Source organism: Mizuhopecten yessoensis, unplaced genomic scaffold (assembly GCF_002113885.1).
Source record: "Mizuhopecten yessoensis strain PY_sf001 unplaced genomic scaffold, ASM211388v2 scaffold4899, whole genome shotgun sequence".
In the NCBI taxonomy this organism is placed as follows: domain Eukaryota; kingdom Metazoa; phylum Mollusca; class Bivalvia; order Pectinida; family Pectinidae; genus Mizuhopecten; species Mizuhopecten yessoensis.
In genome coordinates, this window is record NW_018405777.1 from 201,448 (window position 1) to 222,876 (window position 21,429).

Consider the following 21,429-nt stretch of genomic DNA (forward strand, 5'->3'; position numbering starts at 1 on the left):
TAAATTATAACATGTCATGCTCATTTGTAACGACACTGAATGTTAATTTTATGAAGTGGGTCAAATCAGTTTGATCATAATTATCTGCACGTGTCCACAAGAAGTTTCATAATTTACCGTACATCCAATTACTATGCATGTAATGTTGTTTAATGTTGTTTGATAAAGTCGCTGTTATGATAAATTTCGCCCTCGTTACGGGGAGCGAAAATAGGCGAAAATTTAACTGCAGCGTACATTTCTGTTTGTGGATATCTCCTATCTAAAAATCTGTAATCCAGTATTCCAATTAAATTTGGTCTATATCCAAAACCACAGAACCCCAAAACCACAGCCAACAATTCATGTTGAACCGTATAAAGTGAATCTCCTGTTTGTGACATTTAGACTAAAAGAACAACAAGAATGAGACAATTTAAGTAGATAAAAATTTATTACACTCAATATGATTTGACACAAGTCCCTTTTACAGTTGTTTGGAGGGATGTAGATTAGTGTATGTGAATAAATAATACAACGTTGTAAAACAATATTGGCAGGCTGACAAACACTGCTTGGATACCAACGCATATATAGTCGAATCAGCAGCCTGGCACGACACCACACGACAACACACAGATATTTCATAGGTTAACCTCTTATTTTTCTTTATAATAATTTGATATTTATCTATAATAAATTTATTTGAAAATATTTCTCTCCATAATCACCTACCCGCTTATTTATATCTATCTCCCAGGATGCATCATCTACATATCACAGGCATGTTTCGGCCACAGGGGCATGGCACAGATCGTGCGACACACACAAACTGTTGGGATCTGTGCCATGCCCGTGGTTTTGGCATCACAAATGCTCTGTTTAGCAAACTAAAGCCATCTTTGTTTTAAAACTACAAATCATCTTAAATCTTAATATTTGATAGACCTTATGCTCCAGCCAGAATGAGTCGCTAGTTATTGGGACATAAAAAAAAATCTTACCCCGGTACTCTAATCATAACTCTATTGATATTATTGCACTCATGATTATTTTCTAGATTGAATGAGTTGATGATAGGTGATTTCTATTTTATCAACAATCCCAGATTGCACGTCTTTTCCTCTAAAGAGATAAGGGAGAACAATTTCGCTCACAAATATCGATATCTGGTTAAGAACGTCTTAAAGGCGAGATGATTTATAAAGGTTTGAATGATCAGAGCTTTGGTGGACAGAAATATGTCTTCTTCTTTTAACACGGACAATCAAATTTCATCAAATTCGTGAAAAATAGATTTTTTCCTGTTTGTTTTTCCACCACTTACAACACAATAAATGGACACTATTTACTATTGGTATAAGCTATATTGAAATAAAAGCTATATAAATATCAATTTATATATAGTTTTAACTTTTTAGTACATGTCTATGATCATTACCGGTTAATCTCAGCTGTCGGAGATACACTGGTAACATCATATCGCCCCTTGACCGAGATAAATCGATACTGACCATCAGTATGTAGTCATCATGTTAATTATTTTCACATCAACACCATTGTATTTCTATATTTCTCATAATTCAGCTATGAAGCAGAGGCATATCTATATGCAGATGTACTATACACTAGCGAACTCCCTGTTACAATAACAAACCTGACAATACCGCTCCATACCTGTATTACCAGAGAGGTAGTAAACTATTCTCTTCCTTACAATAAGCCTGACAGCGATTTACAACAACCCAATTTTTCAAAAAAAAATTCAGACGTCATCTTCAAAACATTTCCATAGAGGTACTTTTACAATATTTTGTACTAGTAAGCCAGTTTATATTTACAATATCAACTATCTATTTCTATTATAATCTACTGTACACATTACAACACTGGACTGGTAATATCCTATCTCACCCACTTAATGAAGCAGATCTGCGGTATTTTATAGGAAACTCTATTAGAAATAAATTAAAATAACTTAATCAATGCATAACAAAAGAAAACGTTTGTTCCCCAATCACATCTCTCCAGTTAAGTATTCATATATATTTATATTCAGATAGAAAGAATAGATGGAAAGACAGTTTTAGGATAAAGAAAAAGAAATTAGAATGTTAACGGAAGAAATGTGATTGAGAAATAACCTATAAGAACAAAATAAAAGAATGAAGCCTAAAATTGACATATTCAGGCTAAAGCTTTCAAGATTTTAAACATTAATAAAATAATGCATAAAAAAATAAAACAATAAAATCCCTGAAAGTATTTCTCTATTTCAGTGTTAAAACAACAGTGCCATGATTCATAGAATAATTAAAACAGGCTCATTTATACTATGAAACAAACTCTGAATTTTGTCATTTGTGAGTTGTCTGCCCTTTGCACAATATGTCAGAACAAGTTGACTGTGTATACTATAAATAGACTCTGTATTTGCTATACAGTATGTATACAGTGCGTCCCGTAGGCCTCTCTCCCACAGGTAATGGCACCCGTTATAGCTCACGTACACACGCACACAAATCTTGTACAACAGCAGACTGACTTCTCACTTTACATTTCTCACTTCAAACCTCTTACTACACATAACAGCTATCAGCACACATGATACATTCTATTACAATCATTTTCATCAAAGATCTCTCGCACACCACTTTAAATGAACATACTCTCCAGTCATTTAGGATATTATCTTACAAAATTTCAATTTCAATACTAACATAGATATCATATTTTAACCACTTGATCAGAATTTCAGAAATATTTAAATGTCAAATACAAAATATATTTCAACCTGCTAATACTTGTGCTGCTTTTTGCCCAATTAGATCGTTTCTCAAAATAATCTAAATATGAAAATATGCAAAAATTCACACCAGAAGGTTGAAAATGATAATAACGTTTACACATATCGGAGTGCTTAACCCAAAACAGATATACATGTCTCCATATGGGTACAACAAAACAGCAGAAACAGCAAATTTTGCTAAAGGTAAGTTGGTTCAACCATTTTGCATTAAGTGAACACTCACACACACACACAAGAACTTGCCACTACAACACGGCCCATCCACCCACACATAACTAACACTACAGCACTATCGGATTAGACAAACACACTGCCTGGGGAGCCGACAGAAATAAATAGATATAATGCTTTGATAATATTTTACTTGCTACATCTATGTACACCACATACATTCTGTACAAGGCTTGGAATGAGGTGTATTCACAGGGGTTAACGGGTGGGAACAGATTGCCTACCAGACTGATCTACTGGTTTTATAAATGAAAAAAACCCATTCCTCTATTAGAAGATCTCGTGGAGCTCAATGACGAAATCATGGCTGATTTGACACTAAGAAGTGTCGAAACTAAGGATATCAGTTTCAATTATTTAAAAATTTCAAAAATCTTTTCAGAATATTTTTCCAATTATGAAACCAAGTGATTCTAACTGGAGTTACTGTTCCATATACACACAGGGCTTGGTAAAACGAACACAATACACAGCAACACATATGTACACACACGCACACACATACAATCTCGAATCATTTCCAACAGTCAATAGTTAACAGCACTGAGACTGTCTTCATTTGTAGCAAAGTACTAATAGTCTTTTGTTGTATAAGTTGTAGCTTTTTCAGGTTTTTTGTTTTCTTATAAACAACCTTAAATTTTCAAAAAACAAACAAACAAAAACAACTTAAAACAAGGTACAAAAAGGAAGAGAAATAAAACAGAGCAAGAGACAGTTGTAGGAGTAAGATATGGGATAGAGACAATGTAAGATGTTATCAGGCGAGATAACGGGCCAAACGGCTTCAGCACATTCTAGCATCCTCATCCTGTCGCCAAGCCTCACGTAAAGTGAACAGCACAAACAGTTCTGTTGACACTGCGAGATCACTCTCGATTGTTTGTATAGGACGGTTACCACTGGAGTAATTTGTCAATAAAAAGCGTAACCCACAGAAACACTGGACACCATTGATGCTAAATGTTCCATCATTACAATGACACGGTGGTCGGCTAGGCGGGTCCCGGGGCCCTGGGGTACACTAAAGCTGCCTAATTCACAAGGTCTACAGGAAACCCACTCAGAACTTGAGAGGTCTGAATCCTGTCCTACCAGCCTTTTCTCCTGCCCACGACTTGGACTTGGCCCGGAAATGTCTGTAGTCGGTTGTGTGGTCCTTGTGTAGCATGGGTTTGTAGCTTCGTGGCTCACAGTGATCCTACAACCCAACAATAAAACACTTATACATATATCTAACGATAGCCTTCCTGTCAAAGACCTTCATGTTTAGGAGCAATTTTTAAATTTTTGATATATTATGAACATTTACAAAATAGAAAAAATATTTGTTGATTATTTTGTTTTCAGAATGCAAGTATTTATCTGTTTTCTTTGATAATCATTGCTAAAATATGATGTTCTTTATTAGTACTTTTTACGATAAAAATATGAAGAAAACATTATATACAAGAACATAAATTTTGTGATGACTGATCCTGTAGAAAGCTACAAATACTTAAAACTTAACTGATATAAAAACACATTGTTTCCAATGACTTGTAGGAAGATGTGAAGAGACGTCTGTTTTTAGTGTATGTCTTACCTTGCAGTCCTGGTAAAAAAGCTTGTATCCTCCCTCGAGGAGGTACAGCTCTGGGTAGTGGAGGGCGGGGTAGCACTCTTTGTTTACATCTCGATCCATCTTCCTGAGGAAACGTAATCTACAACAAACAAAACACAGTCAGACACTGTACACCTACTTTGTGTGATGCAGGTAAACTTTTTAAACTCCACCAACATATCTTAAATTGTTTATAATTTCACTGAAAACTTTCACTTATTTGACCTAGATGTGAGAGTCACATCGCCCTATTTACAGTAAACTGCACACCTTCGGTGGGTGAAACATGTATGTCTCATGTTTCGTCAGATATCTTTTACAGTTTAAAATGTACAGCCTTTATCAGCCAAAGCAGATACACCATGTCTCCCTACATATTTATCACAGGACCTTTTAACCAGTAAAACTAAAACACTGTCAGGTCGGCAAGGCCCCCGATCCCCATCTATTTTTAGCAACAGTGTCTGTGACACTGACCTTAGAACATTTTTAAACTTCTATTACACATCTACATTTGACAGTGTATCAACATGTCAAATTTCAGAAAGATTGTTTATTTAATTTCTGAGAAACTCTCCGGAAACAAAGTGTGGACAGACAGATGACACTGTGATTACTATGGGGCACCCACACCTTAGATGTGGGTCTGTAACTGTAACCATTGTTTGAGAGAACATATACTTACAAGGATGGACCTCTCTCTGAGGAGAACTCGCAGTGGAAGATGAGCACGACACGTTTGTTGGAGTCCGATGTGATGGGCTTTTTGATGAACTCTTCAATGATTCCCTCCTTTGTGTAAATGTTCTTTGCGTCCTGAAAAAACAAAACCATCATGAATAAATTGACATAAACATTGAATTAGCCTGCATTATGATAGCCTGAATGTGGGGTAATAAGGAACTCCCTGAAGTTCTCATGCTATATAGGGGGAAGTTATACCCTTTTCTCCTGTTTTCTCTCTGGAGAAAAAGTTTCTGAAGTGCTTTTTGTTATAAAGCATCTATCAAGAAAATGAACTTTTTATGTTATTTTCAAGTTGTTTTTTTTTGTTTTTTTTTATCAAATTAGAAAGGTAAATGTTTAAATCTCTGGGTTCAAATTTCCGGGCCCAAAAAGACCGGCATGACAAATCATGAACTTATATAAATAAGGAAAACTCACAGAAATTATCTTTCAAGAAGTTTATACTGATTATATATATATTATGAAATTTCTTGCAGCAAAATCTGAACATTTTAAATGTGGTTGCTATCTGACTGTATGGTATTTCTGTCATGAATACATTTACTGGATGATTTTAACATCAAATTTGCATTTTGGTATATTTTCTTCAATGCGGATTAGCTTGTATTTAAGGATATAAAAGTGTCACAACATTGATAGGTCATAGGTCGTGGCTTAACGGTCCAGAACAGCCAGAGCCACATGCAGACTGCCATTCTGCATAACAATATCGTGACCTTCAATGAACTTGTAAAGGTAACGAGTCAGCAACAATATATTTCTTTAGCTCGAACTCACCTTAATGTGACCTCCGTCAAACTCGTAGGGGTACCGACAGTCGATAACGATGTACTTTTCCAGGTCTTGGTCATAATCATTATTTAGTACACCCACCATCTGTAAAGAAAGATAAAAAAAGAGATGAGTTTTAACCTTTACAGAGCAAAAATACAATACTTTGCAAAGATTTTTTTTTTTTTTTTTTTACTTTGTGAATCTGTAATAATTTCTGCAATATGTTTATGGCACCTTAAAATTTTCAGAATTTAAATCGCAACAAACACAAGTTATTTTGTGTATTCTGACTATTTCTTTCTTTCAAAATAACCAAAATGTATGAATCACATGCTGAAGGCTTTGGAAATATCTACTAAGCTGTGATAATTAGTAACAGGAAGCTTCATTACCATGAAGTTACACTCCCCATGTTGTGATAATCAGCGACAGGTCAGAGAAATTTTGATAAGGGTTACGACGAACCAATACACTACCGTACTAATTTTTTTTTGTATTAATATTTCTTGAGTATGTTTTTATAAAAATAATATGGAAGTAAACAACAAAATCTATATACATATATCTCCATGTTTACTACTTAGCTTGCTGTTAATAAAAAATAAAGTATTTATAAATCAGATGCAATAAAATATTAATAAGTTACCTCCACACATTTCTGATATCTCTATCAGAGTTACTGTCCTTCGTTTAGAACAAGATTGTCAACGAATTTGTGAAGGAAATTGTTGTGTGTTACTTCAACTAAGCCTTCATCTTTCCTAAGTATTTTTTTTACAAAGTCTCATAAGAATCAAGTTATTATTGTTAATGACAGTTGATCACACTTGTACCATCCTTTATGTTATTATCAGTAGTAGCTGATCACAGCTGTACCATCCTTTATGTTATTATCAGTAGTAGCTGATCACAGCTCTACCATCCTTTATGTTATTATCAGTAGTAGCTGATCACACCTGTACCATCCTTTATGTTATTATCAGTAGTAGCTGATCACAGCTCTACCATCCTTTATGTTATTATCAGTAGTAGCTGATCACAGCTCTACCATCCTTTATGTTATTATCAGTAGTAGCTGATCACAGCTGTACCATCCTTTATGTTATTTTCAGTAGCAGTTGATCACACTTACCGTCTCCGGTGCTATGCCTTTGAGATCTTGGTGTTTCCCAGAAATTGTTGGCAGGCAGTAAGGCTACAATAAGCAACAAGTTATTTAAAGCTACAGCAGATAACATTTAGCCCACAGATAACATTTAGTCCACAGATAACATTTGACTAATTAGCCCACAGATAACATTTGACTAATTAGCCCACAGATAATATTTGACTAATTAGACTGCAGATAATATTTGCTTAATTAGCCTAGCCCGCAGATAATATTTGCTTAATTAGCCTAGCCCGCAGATAATATTTGCTTAATTAGCCTAGCCCGCAGATAATATTTGCTTAATTAGCCTAGCCCGCAGATAATATTTGCTTAATTAGCCTAGCCCGCAGATAATATTTGCTTAATTAGCCTAGCCCGCAGATAATATTTGCTTAATTAGCCTAGCCCGCAGATAATATTTGCTTAATTAGCCTAGCCCGCAGATAATATTTGCTTAATTAGCCTAGCCCGCAGATAATATTTGCTTAATTAGCCTAGCCCGCAGATAATATTTGCTTAATTAGCCTAGCCCGCAGATAATATTTGACTAATTGACATTTAATTTATAAACTATATTTATTTTACAACAATTATACAACAATATATTTCAACCTATAGTAAACACTCTTGTTGGCCCGGGTGTTTAAATGTGGGAGGAAACTGAAGAACCCGCAGAAAACCCAAGTGGTCGGGCAGGTGACCCCATACTTTTCCACGACCGATCGGGGAATCAACCCCAGCTGCCTTGGTGAAAGGCAAGTGTGCTATGCACTGCACCACCCAACCACCTAATTAGACAATCTGTATGTGGACAAGAACATCAATGAAATCCTAGATTTTCCCCCCAATTTCATCCCAGTTTCCATTTCCCAAATTCCCTGATAAACCCCTGTAACCAGACTACACCTAGTTTGTCACACCTATGCGGAAGGGTGCTTCTTGTCACAGTTTCCTCTCAGAATATAGATTAGTCTTACATACATCCGTTACCTAAACTTTGTCACAGCATGCAGTTCCTTTCAACCCAGACAATGAACTTTCGATTAATGACTAGCCTACATGGATATCGACCCCCACACAGCTACAAGGACGATAACACCTACCTTAGAACAGTCACCGATGAGGTCGGGTTCAGTGGCAATCCTGTTCAGCGCCGATTTAATCACAGCTTCTGTTTCAGATTGGCAACGATAGAGTTTTGGCTTGGGTTGCGTCTGAAAAAAATAGGAAAACATTGATTAACTTCAAGTGAGGACAAATATTTTACATAACAATGTCACTTATATGGCACTAAAAAAGCCAAGATGATTACAACTCATCTGTAAGCGAAGTATTTATGACATTTCCAACCTAGATTTTTCTTACCAAGTGAGCAATCTGCAATTATCTTATCTTGTATGGAATAAAACTATTTATAAAACATATACTGTACACCGTGAGACTTGCCCCGTCAAATATTCACCCTTTGCAGAAAAAATCCATGTTCCCCTTGCATTCATTTCGCCTTTCGTATGTTATGTTGCAACTTATAATCGCTGTTATGCTTAATTTGTACTCATTGTTGAGGGCGAAAGTTACACTGCAGTATAAATTTCCCAGTGGTCAGTATATATGCCCACACTCCCACTTCGATGAGAAAGGAGTTACTCGCAAAGTCCAACCATAGTCAGAAGGCAGGAAATATAGGTCGCAGTGACCTACAATCGAGGTATTGCTGTAATACTGTCACAGTGACCTACAATCGAGGTATTGCTGTAATACTGTCACAGTGACCTTCAATCGAGGTATTGATGTAATACTGTCACAGTGACCTACAATCGAGGTATTGATGTAATACTCCTCAACATGTTATAACTTTGAGCAGTTTGAGGACACATGGACTAATGTCTTACCAGTGTGTCCGAGGGACAGAAACATAAAACACTTAATGATCAGATTTACTATTATGTGGGGAAAAACAACGAGAACATCAATCTATTCACAATTTTTGTTAAATGGTCACCAATTATATTTTTGAGAGATATAGTTATCGTATTCCAACTCTCACTTTTGTAAAATAATACAACTGTGCGTCATTTAGAGGTTATGCTATTTATGAGTTGTCAAATTGTATTTTGCCGAGATATTGGTGAACAGTTTCATTTTCTAATCCATTTCTTTTTCAATCACTGAAGAAAATAAATAAGAAAATGATTTTTTTTTTAAATAATCTCGATTGCGTTACACCGGAGTGTGCATATTTCGTGAAGCATACCTTGTGTGTTTCTTCCTCTAACACGGGAGAGCTGGTCGAGATGATGGATCGACGGCGCTTACTCTGTGTGGGTGTTGAGTCATCTGTTGGGGGTTCACGCTTGTTAGAGTTGAGTCGACTTCGTACATCATACGACTGGGATCTGTTCAGGAGTCTTCTGTTCGACCTCTTTATCTGAAACGGACAGAAAGGACAGCATTATAACACAGAAAAATATGGATTCTTCAAAATGTAACAAAATACCTCGTCAGCTTTCGACATATACTATGTAACAGTAAAACGAAAACCATTCTCAATTTATTATAATTTTTTCTATGTTTAAATATAAGATGTAATATATTTACCAAAATTGATTATCAAGAAACTAATTCAACATGGCTTATAATGACAGTATGTAAACCTTTCCTTCCCAATGTCGATAATGAAGTAGTTATTCCTACAGTCTATATTACAGAATGATGACAAGAGTAACACATTTAGCTTCCTTCAAACACTTTATATCTAGGAACGTATCAACCAAACTAAGCAAACTAAGCAGCCGTGTGATACGGAGTACAGCATCTTACAGAAGCTAAGCAGCTGTGGGATACCGAGTACAGCATCTTGCAGAAGCTAAGCAGCTGTGAGATACGGAGTACAGCATCTTGCATAAGCTTAGCAGCCGTGTGATAACGAGTACAGCACCTTACAGAAGCTAAGCAGCTGGGTTATACCGAGTACAGCATCTTGCAGAAGCTAAGCAGCTGTGAGATACGGAGTACAGCATCTTGCATAAGCTTAGCAGCCGTGTGATCCGGAGTACAGCATCTTACAGACGCTAAGCAGCTGTGTGATACCGAGTACAGCATGTTACAGAAGCTAAGCAGCCGTGTGATAACGAGTACAGCACCTTACAGAAGCTAAGCAGCTATGTGATACGGAGTACAGCAACTTACAGAAGCTAAGCAGCTATGTGATACGGAGTACAGCAACTTACAGAAGCTAAGCAGCGGTGTGATACGGAGTACACCATCTTACAGAAGCTTAGCAGCCGGGTGATACGGAGCACAGCATCTTGCAGAAGCTAAGCAGCTGTGTGATACGGAATACAGCATCTTACAGAAGCAAAGCAGCCGTGTGCTCCTGAGTATAGCATCTTAAAGAAGCTTAGCAGCCGTGTGATACGGAGTACGGCATCTTACAGAAGCTGAGCAGCCGTGTGATACTGAGTATAGTATCTTACAGAAGCTAAGAAGCTGTGTGATACGGAGTAAAGCATCTTACAGAAGCTAAGTAGCTGTGTGATACGGAGTAAAGCATCTTACAGAAGCTAAGCCGCTGTGTGATACGGAGTACAGCAACTTACAGAAGCTAAGCAGCCCCGTGATACGGAGTACAGCATCTTGCATAAGCTTAGCAGCCGTGTGAGAACGAGTACAGCATCTTACAGACGCTAAGCAGCTGTGTGATACCGAGTACAGCAGCTTACAGAAGCTAAGCAGCTATGTGATACCGAGTACAGCAGCTTACAGAAGCTAAGCAGCTATGTGATACCGAGTACAGCAGCTTACAGAAGCTAAGCAGCTATGTGATACGGAGTACAGCAACTTACAGAAGCTAAGCAGCTATGTGATACCGAGTACAGCATCTCACAGAAGCTAAGCAGCTGTGAGATACGGAGTACAGCATCTTGCATAAGCTTAGCAGCCGTGTGATATTGAGTATAGCATCTTACAGAAGCTTAGCAGCCGTGTGATACTGAGTATAGCATCTTACAGAAGCTAAGAAATGCCACAGAAACAGCAAATAACCAAAATTAGCTTCCGAGCTCGGAAAATCATAGTATGCAAAATATCAATAACTATAGCATGGCAAACTCTTTCAATTTTTTCTACTGTCTAATTTGCTACATTTGTTTGTTTAAATGCTACAGTGTAATAATTACCACAGGCGTCTCTTCCTCCTCCTCCAACTCCAACCGGCTCGCCAGGCGATCCTCGTTGACAACGGGAGCACTAAACAGGGATGCCATCGTGTCCGACACATCGGGATAATTATCATTGATCTGTAACAAGCAAAAGGATCAGGTTATGAATTTATCGATTCTTATTCATTATTTATTCTTTGATAAACTGACTTGAAGCCATATTGGGTTTTTCTTTCTTGTTCTTTAGAGCTTTAAGAAAAACTTAATATTAATTTTACTGCTAAGGATTGAAAATTGGCAACATTTTTTTTTTAACTTTTAATATATTTTAACTGAATTTATTGTGATGTCTTTGTAAATTTCCATTCTAAATGTCTGGTACAAATATAGAGTATGAGTATCATAAATCTAATATGAAGGGAAACGAATGACAGATTCTTTTTATCATATAAAACAAAGTAAACTCTATAATTGTGATCTGAAACTAATATTTTGCACTTGGCTGCCTCTGAAACGATAAATACTGCATCTGCTTCACAATGACGTGACATTACACACGTTACATAAACATAAGTTATGTGATGGCTTTATGACACTGCATAACACAGTGTTCATATGATAAATATATATATATCAGTGTTACTATTTTTTTCCTCATACACCTCTCCTACATACCTGAGCGATCTCACTGTCCATGCAGTCGAGGAAACCATCATCTACATCTTCATCGTCGTGACTGAGAAGGCGGTTAAACTTGAGGGGACTGTCAGACTCCTCCATGGGTCGAATGTTAGCACCAGAGAAATCCTACACAAGGGCAGACAACCATCAATAAAAATGCATACTCCGAAATACGGGAGAAATATTTTAGAGGGATGAAACATTATTTAGGAAACATTTAGATTGATGTGGTTGATATTTGGGGTACAAGGGTAGATAAAACAATACACACGGTTACTAACTGAGACCAGTCCTTAGATAAAACAAACTCTTAATGTTCAAGTTTACTTTCTGTGACAAATTGACATTTTTTTTCCAAGTTCTGATATTCATCTCTTAAGCATGAGTGGAAAATTACTTGCTTTGCAAAAAATATTTTTGATCTTACTTCCATTGCAGAAATTATTTTCTTATCAAAGAACAGGTCTTATGCAGAAATCCACACAAAGTAATACCAATATTTTGGTATGTCACACAATAATTACACTACACACATGATAAATTCCCACATTGTATGATGATAAAGAAATGAAACGATGATTTTCTAGTGATACATTAGACTATGAAATGATGAGATGATTCTAGGGTTGGAAAATTAAAGTGAGAAGTCACACAAATAAAAAGTGAAAAAGTACAAGAACGATGGACATTGTTGTCATGGTAATAAAGGGCAAAAGGGAGATAACTGCCAGGGAATAGTAGGCGACACCTCTTCTTGCAGAGCTAATAAGTAAGATCAGACTCTGTAATGGTAATATTCCACTTCTACTAGTACATACACACAACTACAAGGGGAGATAACTGAGAAGACTAGAATGTCACCCAATCCCCTGTAGCTTAGATGTGTTACAGACAAAACTCCATTTTGGGGAGAACTGCTGTTCTGACTTTTCTATAACATATATGCTAAGGAACTACAAAGGGAGACTACTGGCAGAGGAAAAGACTTCTACCTCTGTGTAGTGTAGATTTGTACCAGACAAGACTCCATTGAAGGGAGACAAGCTGTCCTTATCAAACGATTTACGTATTAAGTTGCAAATGTCAACAAGCTGTTGGTTATGAAGTAAATCTATATTTTGTGCCCTTGTGGCACATTTGGTAGGTTAACAAAGTAAGGTCGTACCAGGCCTGTAACGGGGACCGACTTAGATCGTGGTCGTGACGGAGAGTCGCTGTTACTGTCGGTCAGGTACTTGACGGGTGAGTATTTGTGGGGCGAACAAGTGTCTTCATTGATAATCTTCATCTTGTTACGTGGGGGTACGCCGATGGGGGCCGCGAACTGGAACTCATCCTGAGGGGTGACAAAAGGGTGCTCTTCTTTGTAAAACAGGCTCAACTTTCATAGAAACTTTTTATCTGATTTCCTTATGCATTCATCAACAAAATAATTTTATTTTAATTCCATCCTGATATTATAGAAACGTTGTTTTCTCTCGTCAAATATTTTAACTGATATATTTATATTTTGTTCCCCCCCCCCCCCCCCCCTTGAAAATTTGAAAAATATCCCATTAATGAAATTTTTCAAATGAGAAATCTATTTGCTGGTCTAGGTGCAAGGATAATGCAAATTACAGTAGTATGTATGCCACACTGTTATAAAATTAAGTAGAATCAAATATTTATTTGACTTTGATTTTGTTGATGAATACAATAATGGACTCTCAGACAACAGAATTACCCATCACCAAAGCATTGCTACACAAGCACCTGTCACCATAAATCCTGGTTTTATGTGGGAGTTACTTCCCTTGGCATGCTGTTGAAGATTTCCTAGTATATATATGTTATGTTAATATTAAAGGACAGGACACATCTTGGGCAAAACAGATTTTAATTTGTTATTATAACTATTGATATTGAAGAGAGTTAGTTTTAGATCGTGAACAGCAAGTTAATGGTAGAATACAAAAACTTGAAAACAAGGAATGTATTTAAAATATGAATATTGAAGAGAGTTAGTTGTAGATCATGAACAGCAAGTAAATTAAAGAATACAAAGACTTGCAAACAAGGGAATGATTTAAAAAGATAATGAAAGGATTGAATATGAAAAGAACAGCTAATTTAATATGCGAGTTCCACTATAGGGAAATGTGAGAAAAAGAAACTTCTTGACATCCTTAACAAGAAAAAAATATCTGTGACTTCAGAGTAAAACCATTACAAAATATATTGTACAATTGGAGATTTATCGACCAAAACATTTTTCCAACAGAAATTATTGAAATCAAATTTAAACATTGATTTCTGGAAAAATCCAAGAAAACTTTATATTAATTATGAAAATATTTATCAATTAACATTTCAGAAAACCTAACCAAATAATTTTCATTGGAAATTATTTTTATTGGCATCTGTGCTGATTTTTTTGTCATCATTATTTGAGAGGTTTGTATGATTTTCCATACTTCCCTAGAAATAAACATTTGTATCTGCCAAAAGTAATATGATCCAATTTAATTGTTAAGCTAAATTTTCCACTTATTTGCGATGTCAGAAGTTGCTTTTTTTAATGGAACTCATGGATGAACATGTATTTATCTGGCACATGCATATATATGACAGGAAGGATATAATGAGATGAGGAATGAAAATGATGAATGATAAAAAAACATGAATGGCCACCTCAATGTTTCTCGATACATTCAAATAATCAAATCTATACCAAACTCACGACTCATATCATATTTCATTAGAAGTAACATAATTTTTAAGCATTTTAATGGTCTATTTGGGGCTTAATTTTAGCCTTTTTTCCTTCGTGAATATATTAAATCATACATATTTTAAAATATTGTGAAAGTGCTTAAATATTTTGGTTCAGATTTTGTAAAAATTGCAGTTCTATGATGTTATATTAGAATTGACAATAGAAGATTCTTCCACAAATAATAAGAATCTTCACGCATTATTTGAATGTATGACGTAACATACTGCCAAAGTGGACATTTACACAAATTCTTAATTCAATTAACGAGCCTCGTTAACCTGTAAAACAAACACTGACAAACATGAACTGTTTATTCAGAACATCGATTGTGATTTGCAATAGTTTGTGATTACTTCATGGAATTTTACAATCTTCACGACACATCTTACTAGGCTTTCCGAGTTGCCCTTGAAGTGTTTAACAACCCAAATAGAATAGCATTTGAAAAAAGTCCCTTATCTACGACATGTTAAAACGTGCGTTCAATGTCTAAAATGCTTATATACAAGGAAAGTGATACTTTGACGCTTTTTTCTGGTAATAATTATAAATTGAAACAATTTTTCCCCCAATTTGACAATTACAGATTGTCTATAGTTTTCCCAGAACACAAGTAAGTGCAGTAAATGTTTAGGTTTGGTCCGAGTCTTTCTTCTGTTAATCGATGAGTAATCACAAAATAGCTCAGCAACAATACGAGTGGAATAGTGAGTAAGGACAGAGCATGCTACTGAACAGTGGGGTTACCAGCACATTCCTATCTCCTGCTGAGAGGTTCGTAGAAATTACGTGCAAGAATCTCAATATTAGTAAGTCATTATAATCTGTATTACTATTATATAACTATTAAGATTTACAAATTATTTACAAATTGTTTGTTCAAAGCTCTTTTTAGGAAGTAATTGTTACATATACCAAAAACTTGTCTTTCTAAAATTAGCTGCGTATTTGCCGTCATCATGACGTTACTTTTGTTAAAGGAATGATTTTGATTTTATCAATTAGTGCATATTAAATGAATTATTTCAGATCACATCATCAGGTTTTTTTAGTGTTTTTTTTTCCAGAATTATTTTACTGTAAAAATTACACTTCCTTTAAACCACCCTAATATCTAGATTTACCTAGTAGAATTATGAGGTGCCACAGAATTCAGTCATAACATGTGAACTTACCCTTCCATCCCTCTCGAGGTCCACACCGCTGTCCTGGGAACTGTTCTCGTCGGAGAAGAACTTTGGCCGGATGAGTCTCGTCACCTCTTGGTCAGTGTCCAGACTTTCCGAGCTGTTGTCAGCATCAAGGTCACTGAAGGTCAAAGTTCGCTTCTCGTTCTCCTTGTCCATGTCACCACTGAAGTCAATCGGACTAAGTCTCATCATGGGAAGCTACAAAAAGATACAGATGTGTTAATAAGTATAAAATTAAGGCTGTTACAAGGTGGTTTTTTTGGGAGGTGATTTTTCAAAAAGTTTTAAGTAATCAGCCTGTATTCAGCTTTGAAAATAAAAAACGCTATACTGACAACTGATTCAGAAGAAGGTTACTGTCCTAGCTTTCTATCAGAAAACCGGAGACACTGCAGATCAACTTTACTGAACATCAAAGTAACGTCTTTCACATATTTGTTTTTATATATATAATCTACAAACTAATTCTGTTTCTGGTAACCTTATTAAAACTTCTTTTGGACATATTACCCAGCTGTTCAATTGACTAGTAAAAATTGCGTTTTGGGGGACTTATGATTTCCCCCCCAGTTAACTCTGAGTTACCTCCCGTCTACCACTGCTTCTATGTTTAAAGATATTTTGAGTGCAGGAGATTTTTTATTTTTTTTATTTAGTAAAGAATTGGAAAATTATTACTGTCTATCCTATAAAGCTTCATTCAGAATTTGTGTCTCATGAAAGTATAAAATTGTTGAATCTCAAATGATTCGAGGTCAAAATAGACATGACTGTTGATCTCCATTGTAAAATTAGGGAAAATGTATGAAATATCTCCCACAGAAAACAGAACTATTTATGGTAAATATTCTTACATCATTGTAAAGCTGAATAAAAATATGATTCCCCCTTACCCTACCTTCTTTATTATTTTCAAGCACAACCCTTGATCCCCCCCCCCCCCCCCCCCATTTTCAACAAGCACTGTTAAGATCAAGATAACTTTCCCATACCGGATACAAAATATCTTAAAAAATGAAAATGTTCACCTAAATTCCACCCGAATTTTTCAGACATATAGCGAAAAAATGAATTCATATTTCTGTCTTGTTGGACCTTAACTCATATTTGTGTAAGGTGTGTTGAATATTTTGCATTCATAAAAAAAATCTAAATTTCCCCCCACTTGTAAAACATAACTACTATTGGCCGAGAAACCATGAATATCCTCCATTAAAAGGATGCAACAAAAATATAAATTCAGTATTAAAACATGATACCTAGGAATACCACTTCAAAAAAAAAGTATCAACATGATGATTTCATAGTTAAGTTTATTTCATCTATTTTTTAAAGTATCATTTATTCTAGGTAAGATTAACTACAACTTGACATTAAAATCTTTACCGGTCCTTGTATTTAAAAAAAAAAATCAATACAAAACTTGTTGGTGTAAGGATTCAAAATGATTTACTTAAGGACAAACAAATATAGATCTATTTATTGAGTTTTGGATAGTTCCCGAAAATATTGTTTTGAAAGGATTAAAAACTAACCAGGTTGAACAACCATGTCAAGTATCCTTCGAAAAATGATTTTGTCCTCATCATACATTGGGATGTATTAACAAATTCAAACATGACTGCAGAGTGTAAATAATGTAAAATTAACTAGCAAACTAACCAAAATATTCCAATATTTTTATTTCTAGGTTTTGTTGACGACATAACCCTATACCACTATCCTTCGATAATGTTGGTTTTATATACCTGATGATATAAAAAGGAATAAAATAAATAAATAAAAAGAGTAAAAACTTTCAACAACATTTTGCAAATATCAATGAAAAGTAACATGGAGACTGTTATCAGGATCAACAAATAAAATAAATAGTTGGGGTAAAGTGCTACTCCCTGTGGCACTGTCGGCCCTTTTAAAAAAAAATATTCATAACATTTAATTAGGGACTTTTAATTGTTAAACACAGGAGCTGTCTTGTCAAATGAAACATTTTACTGCTGTAGTGTTACATAGTTGTATGATTTTCATTATAAAAAACCCCAAAACACATTTGTAACATAAAATGTACCAAAGATCATACAAACAAGTGAACTTATACCGAAGTTTTGTCATTTATAAGGTTTACATTCTATAGATAGTAGATATCAATTCATCTTTATATCGAACACATAATGAACTATTGAATCATCACAGTTTAGGAACATATCAAAAATTTATCACATAATTTAACCTTTAAAAACCTTTTTTTAACTTTAGCAAATTCTGATTAACAAGCTATATGAAATTTCCATGTAAAATACCTTAAATTTGATTTTTTTCAACCAATTATTCTACAAATCTTTTGATATGTTACACACAAAAACCCTGCCAGTATCTCAGTTATACACAGATGAATCTGATAGAATGTTACCCGAGAGAGCATCTAGCACTTACCCAAGTGTCACAGCAATACTGAATGGTGTTATGATACAAGTGAAGGAAGTCGCTCCCCAACACCAATTAACACACAGGTAAGTCAGGAAATGGTAAGTACAGGTAAATATGTCCAAAGTGACCAGTGTCCACTAATAGCAATAAAATGATTCGGAGTACTCACCGGCATTGACTGTATCCTTCTGAAGGCGATTGTCTTCTTCCTATTGGTGAAAGATAAAACTCAGGTGTGAAATATGCAAATGAGCTTCCTTTTTCCCCCCTGTACTAATTGGTTTACAGGTAACACTTAATTAGAGTCAGTCACAGTAGCTATTTTTTGCGTATTGATTAAGTTTGGGTTAGTCGGTGGCGATCTGACATCTGGAACCAGCAGAGGTCAGTCACAGTAGCCAGGCTTTAGTTTGCGTATTAGATGAATCTCAGGTAAGTTAATCTGACATTAATTACCTGTGTGGCCAGCCAGGTTGCAAGACCAATGCGTATTGATAAATCTCAGGTAAGCTGACATCTATAAATAAGCTTTGTAAATGGATTAAAAGGCGTGTATTATCAATTTCACCTTGGACAGCCACAGTGGCTGTATACTGGGTAGGGAAGTGGGTGTCTACCTGTGACCAGGTGAGGCTCCCGAAAGTCTCCCTTACCTGTCCAGTACCCACGTACTAAGTCTACCTATCCCTTATCACAGGTAAGCATCTCACCTTCCCTAGACAACAAGTCTAGAAGTCACAGCAGCAGACCAGTGTCATAAAACTAAACTAGGTACAATCAAGTTGCTTGAAAATGATTGACACCTCCCCTCAAACCATTAATGTTTTATGTTGACAAAATATAAAAAATAATTTCAATTAAGACATTTGAAAATTAATAACAGAGTTTTCTCAGGATATTCATGCAACTTTGAACAGTTCAATTTTCCTAAATATAATGATGTTGAATTATGAAATATGACATGCCCATCATACACACCATAATAACACAATACTCATGATCCTGAACTTTGAAATTGCACAGCATACAAACCTTAATAATGAAGAATTTTGTCCAATAAAATCAGATTTGAAAGCGGTTTAGAACTGATCATCTATATTATAGATAGAATGATCTTCAATTCTTACAGCATGCTTTATATAACAAATTTATATGAAAACTGCTCAAAACTTGGCACAGGAATAATGGAGTAAGAATGTCTGACCAGAGAGATGTATACTTTAAACAACCACTTACCTGTCCCTCTGTCTCCTTCAAACTGGACACATATCCTCTATTCATGTATATATACTTATCAAAATAAAACTTCAAACATCACACAAACATCTCAGCTCCCTGTTTTCCCACTCTCAGCCCAATTAGCACACCTGAGTTCAGGTAATACAACCTACCCATATTGTACCTGTCCTCTGTATCAAATAATATAATATAATAACTGGATATATTACATAGAACTGTCTACTCACTTTGTAAATGCCTCAGGAGGTATGTCCGGTTTGATGTTCTTGGCAAATCTGTGCATGCTGGAAAGACAAGAGACGGAACTGTCAGGTAAAAATTCTCACCTCGACAAATAGGTCACACCCACCTAACTACTGGGCACCAGGTCCAACAATAGACAGGTAATTTTAATCAGGTGATCAATCTAATTAGGGCATGATGTCTGTACTCTAGGTAGACAGGTATAACTGTAATCTAATTACCACAGGTAAAACTAAAATCCAATTAACCTGTATATTTTCCCATTGAAACAAATACTAAAAGTATTTGTCAGGTATAACTTATATGTCACACTGACATGGGAAATTCTTTATTTGAGTAATACATTTAAAACTGTCATTTTTTTATATATAAATATAGTAAAAAAAATCTGCTTTATTTTGCTTATATATATATCTATCTTCATTAAAATGACATATAAAAGGCAACAATTTTCAGATATTATATTTCATACTTGAAAACTCTCCCTATTTAGAGGGAAGACTCTGGAATATTACCACTTAAATTCAATATTTCCAACCATTGAACATTTTTAACTATTTCTATATTATATACTTAGATCTAATAAGATCAACTCAAAACATGCCATTTTAAAGGGTTATTTTGTCCCAAAGGGCGTATACACACACACACACTTAATTTATACTATTAATTTTGAGCAATTTCAAAACATAGGCAAGCATGATAATGTCTATCAAGTTTATATCAGTGTTAGAACAGCGACTTACCAATATTTCTCAGATGTGTCGGTATCAAGTTTCAGAGTTGTAATGATATGGGGAAACAAAGATTCAATAGGTCCTACATGTGGGGATAGTTTACTGATGGTTTGGAATACAATGGCTGGCTTCAGAGTTTCCATTGCAATTTGAACTTTGTGACAGTTATGGAATATGATAACGTGAAGCAGATGGTAGCCTGGTGGTATGTTATACATTAACATGGTACAAACAGGGGTGGGAAGTGTAAGATAAACTACTTCATTGTTTCTGTACATATTGTGATGCTAGTTCTATTTACAAACAATCTTTAGACATTGGGCTTCAACATTTGAGCAAAGAAAAGGGATTTTTGTTGTCTCTGCCCAGGTGCCGGTGTAAAATGTTGGGTCAACCCCACCTCTGTTCCGATCCCTTACATGGTGTTTCAGTAATATTTGTACTGGGTATATGTGTTGTGATTGGTATTTTGAGACAATGGCCAAACGTTTGTTTTTTGGCTTCAATGTAAGTATGAGTAAAACAAAATGTAGCGTTCTCCCTTTTTGCAGCGAGTGTAAACTGTTGTGATAACTTTGTATGCGAGGACAACACTGTCTCCCCCTACCCTGGGTAGGTGTTTGGACAAGGCAACAGGCCCAGCACAATGCTATCTAGAGCTGGATGAAACTGATATGACAATACCTTGCTATCCAACTTAG

The 21,429-nt window shown here is 35.4% G+C and overlaps 1 protein-coding gene across 2 annotated transcripts in view; it reads right to left on the reverse strand.

Moving 5' to 3' along the window:
• Positions 1–411: 411 nt before the first annotated feature.
• LOC110450009 (M-phase inducer phosphatase 1-like) overlaps positions 412–21,429 on the reverse strand; it is a 31,664-nt gene continuing 10,646 nt past the window's right edge. Inside the window, exons 4-16 of one of the 2 annotated variants that reach the window (XM_021497205.1) lie at positions 19,976–20,032; positions 18,679–18,718; positions 16,068–16,280; positions 13,300–13,470; positions 12,129–12,260; positions 11,472–11,591; positions 9,548–9,721; positions 8,397–8,507; positions 7,276–7,338; positions 6,147–6,245; positions 5,308–5,438; positions 4,605–4,722; positions 412–4,220 (exon numbers count right to left, since the gene is read on the reverse strand). In XM_021497205.1, the coding sequence (XP_021352880.1) occupies positions 4,083–4,220; positions 4,605–4,722; positions 5,308–5,438; positions 6,147–6,245; positions 7,276–7,338; positions 8,397–8,507; positions 9,548–9,721; positions 11,472–11,591; positions 12,129–12,260; positions 13,300–13,470; positions 16,068–16,280; positions 18,679–18,718; positions 19,976–20,032 (1,567 nt within the window). In that variant the 3' untranslated portion in view covers positions 412–4,082. The remainder of the gene's footprint in view (positions 4,221–4,604; positions 4,723–5,307; positions 5,439–6,146; positions 6,246–7,275; positions 7,339–8,396; positions 8,508–9,547; positions 9,722–11,471; positions 11,592–12,128; positions 12,261–13,299; positions 13,471–16,067; positions 16,281–18,678; positions 18,719–19,975; positions 20,033–21,429) is intronic. The other variant, XM_021497207.1, reaches the window with a different exon arrangement.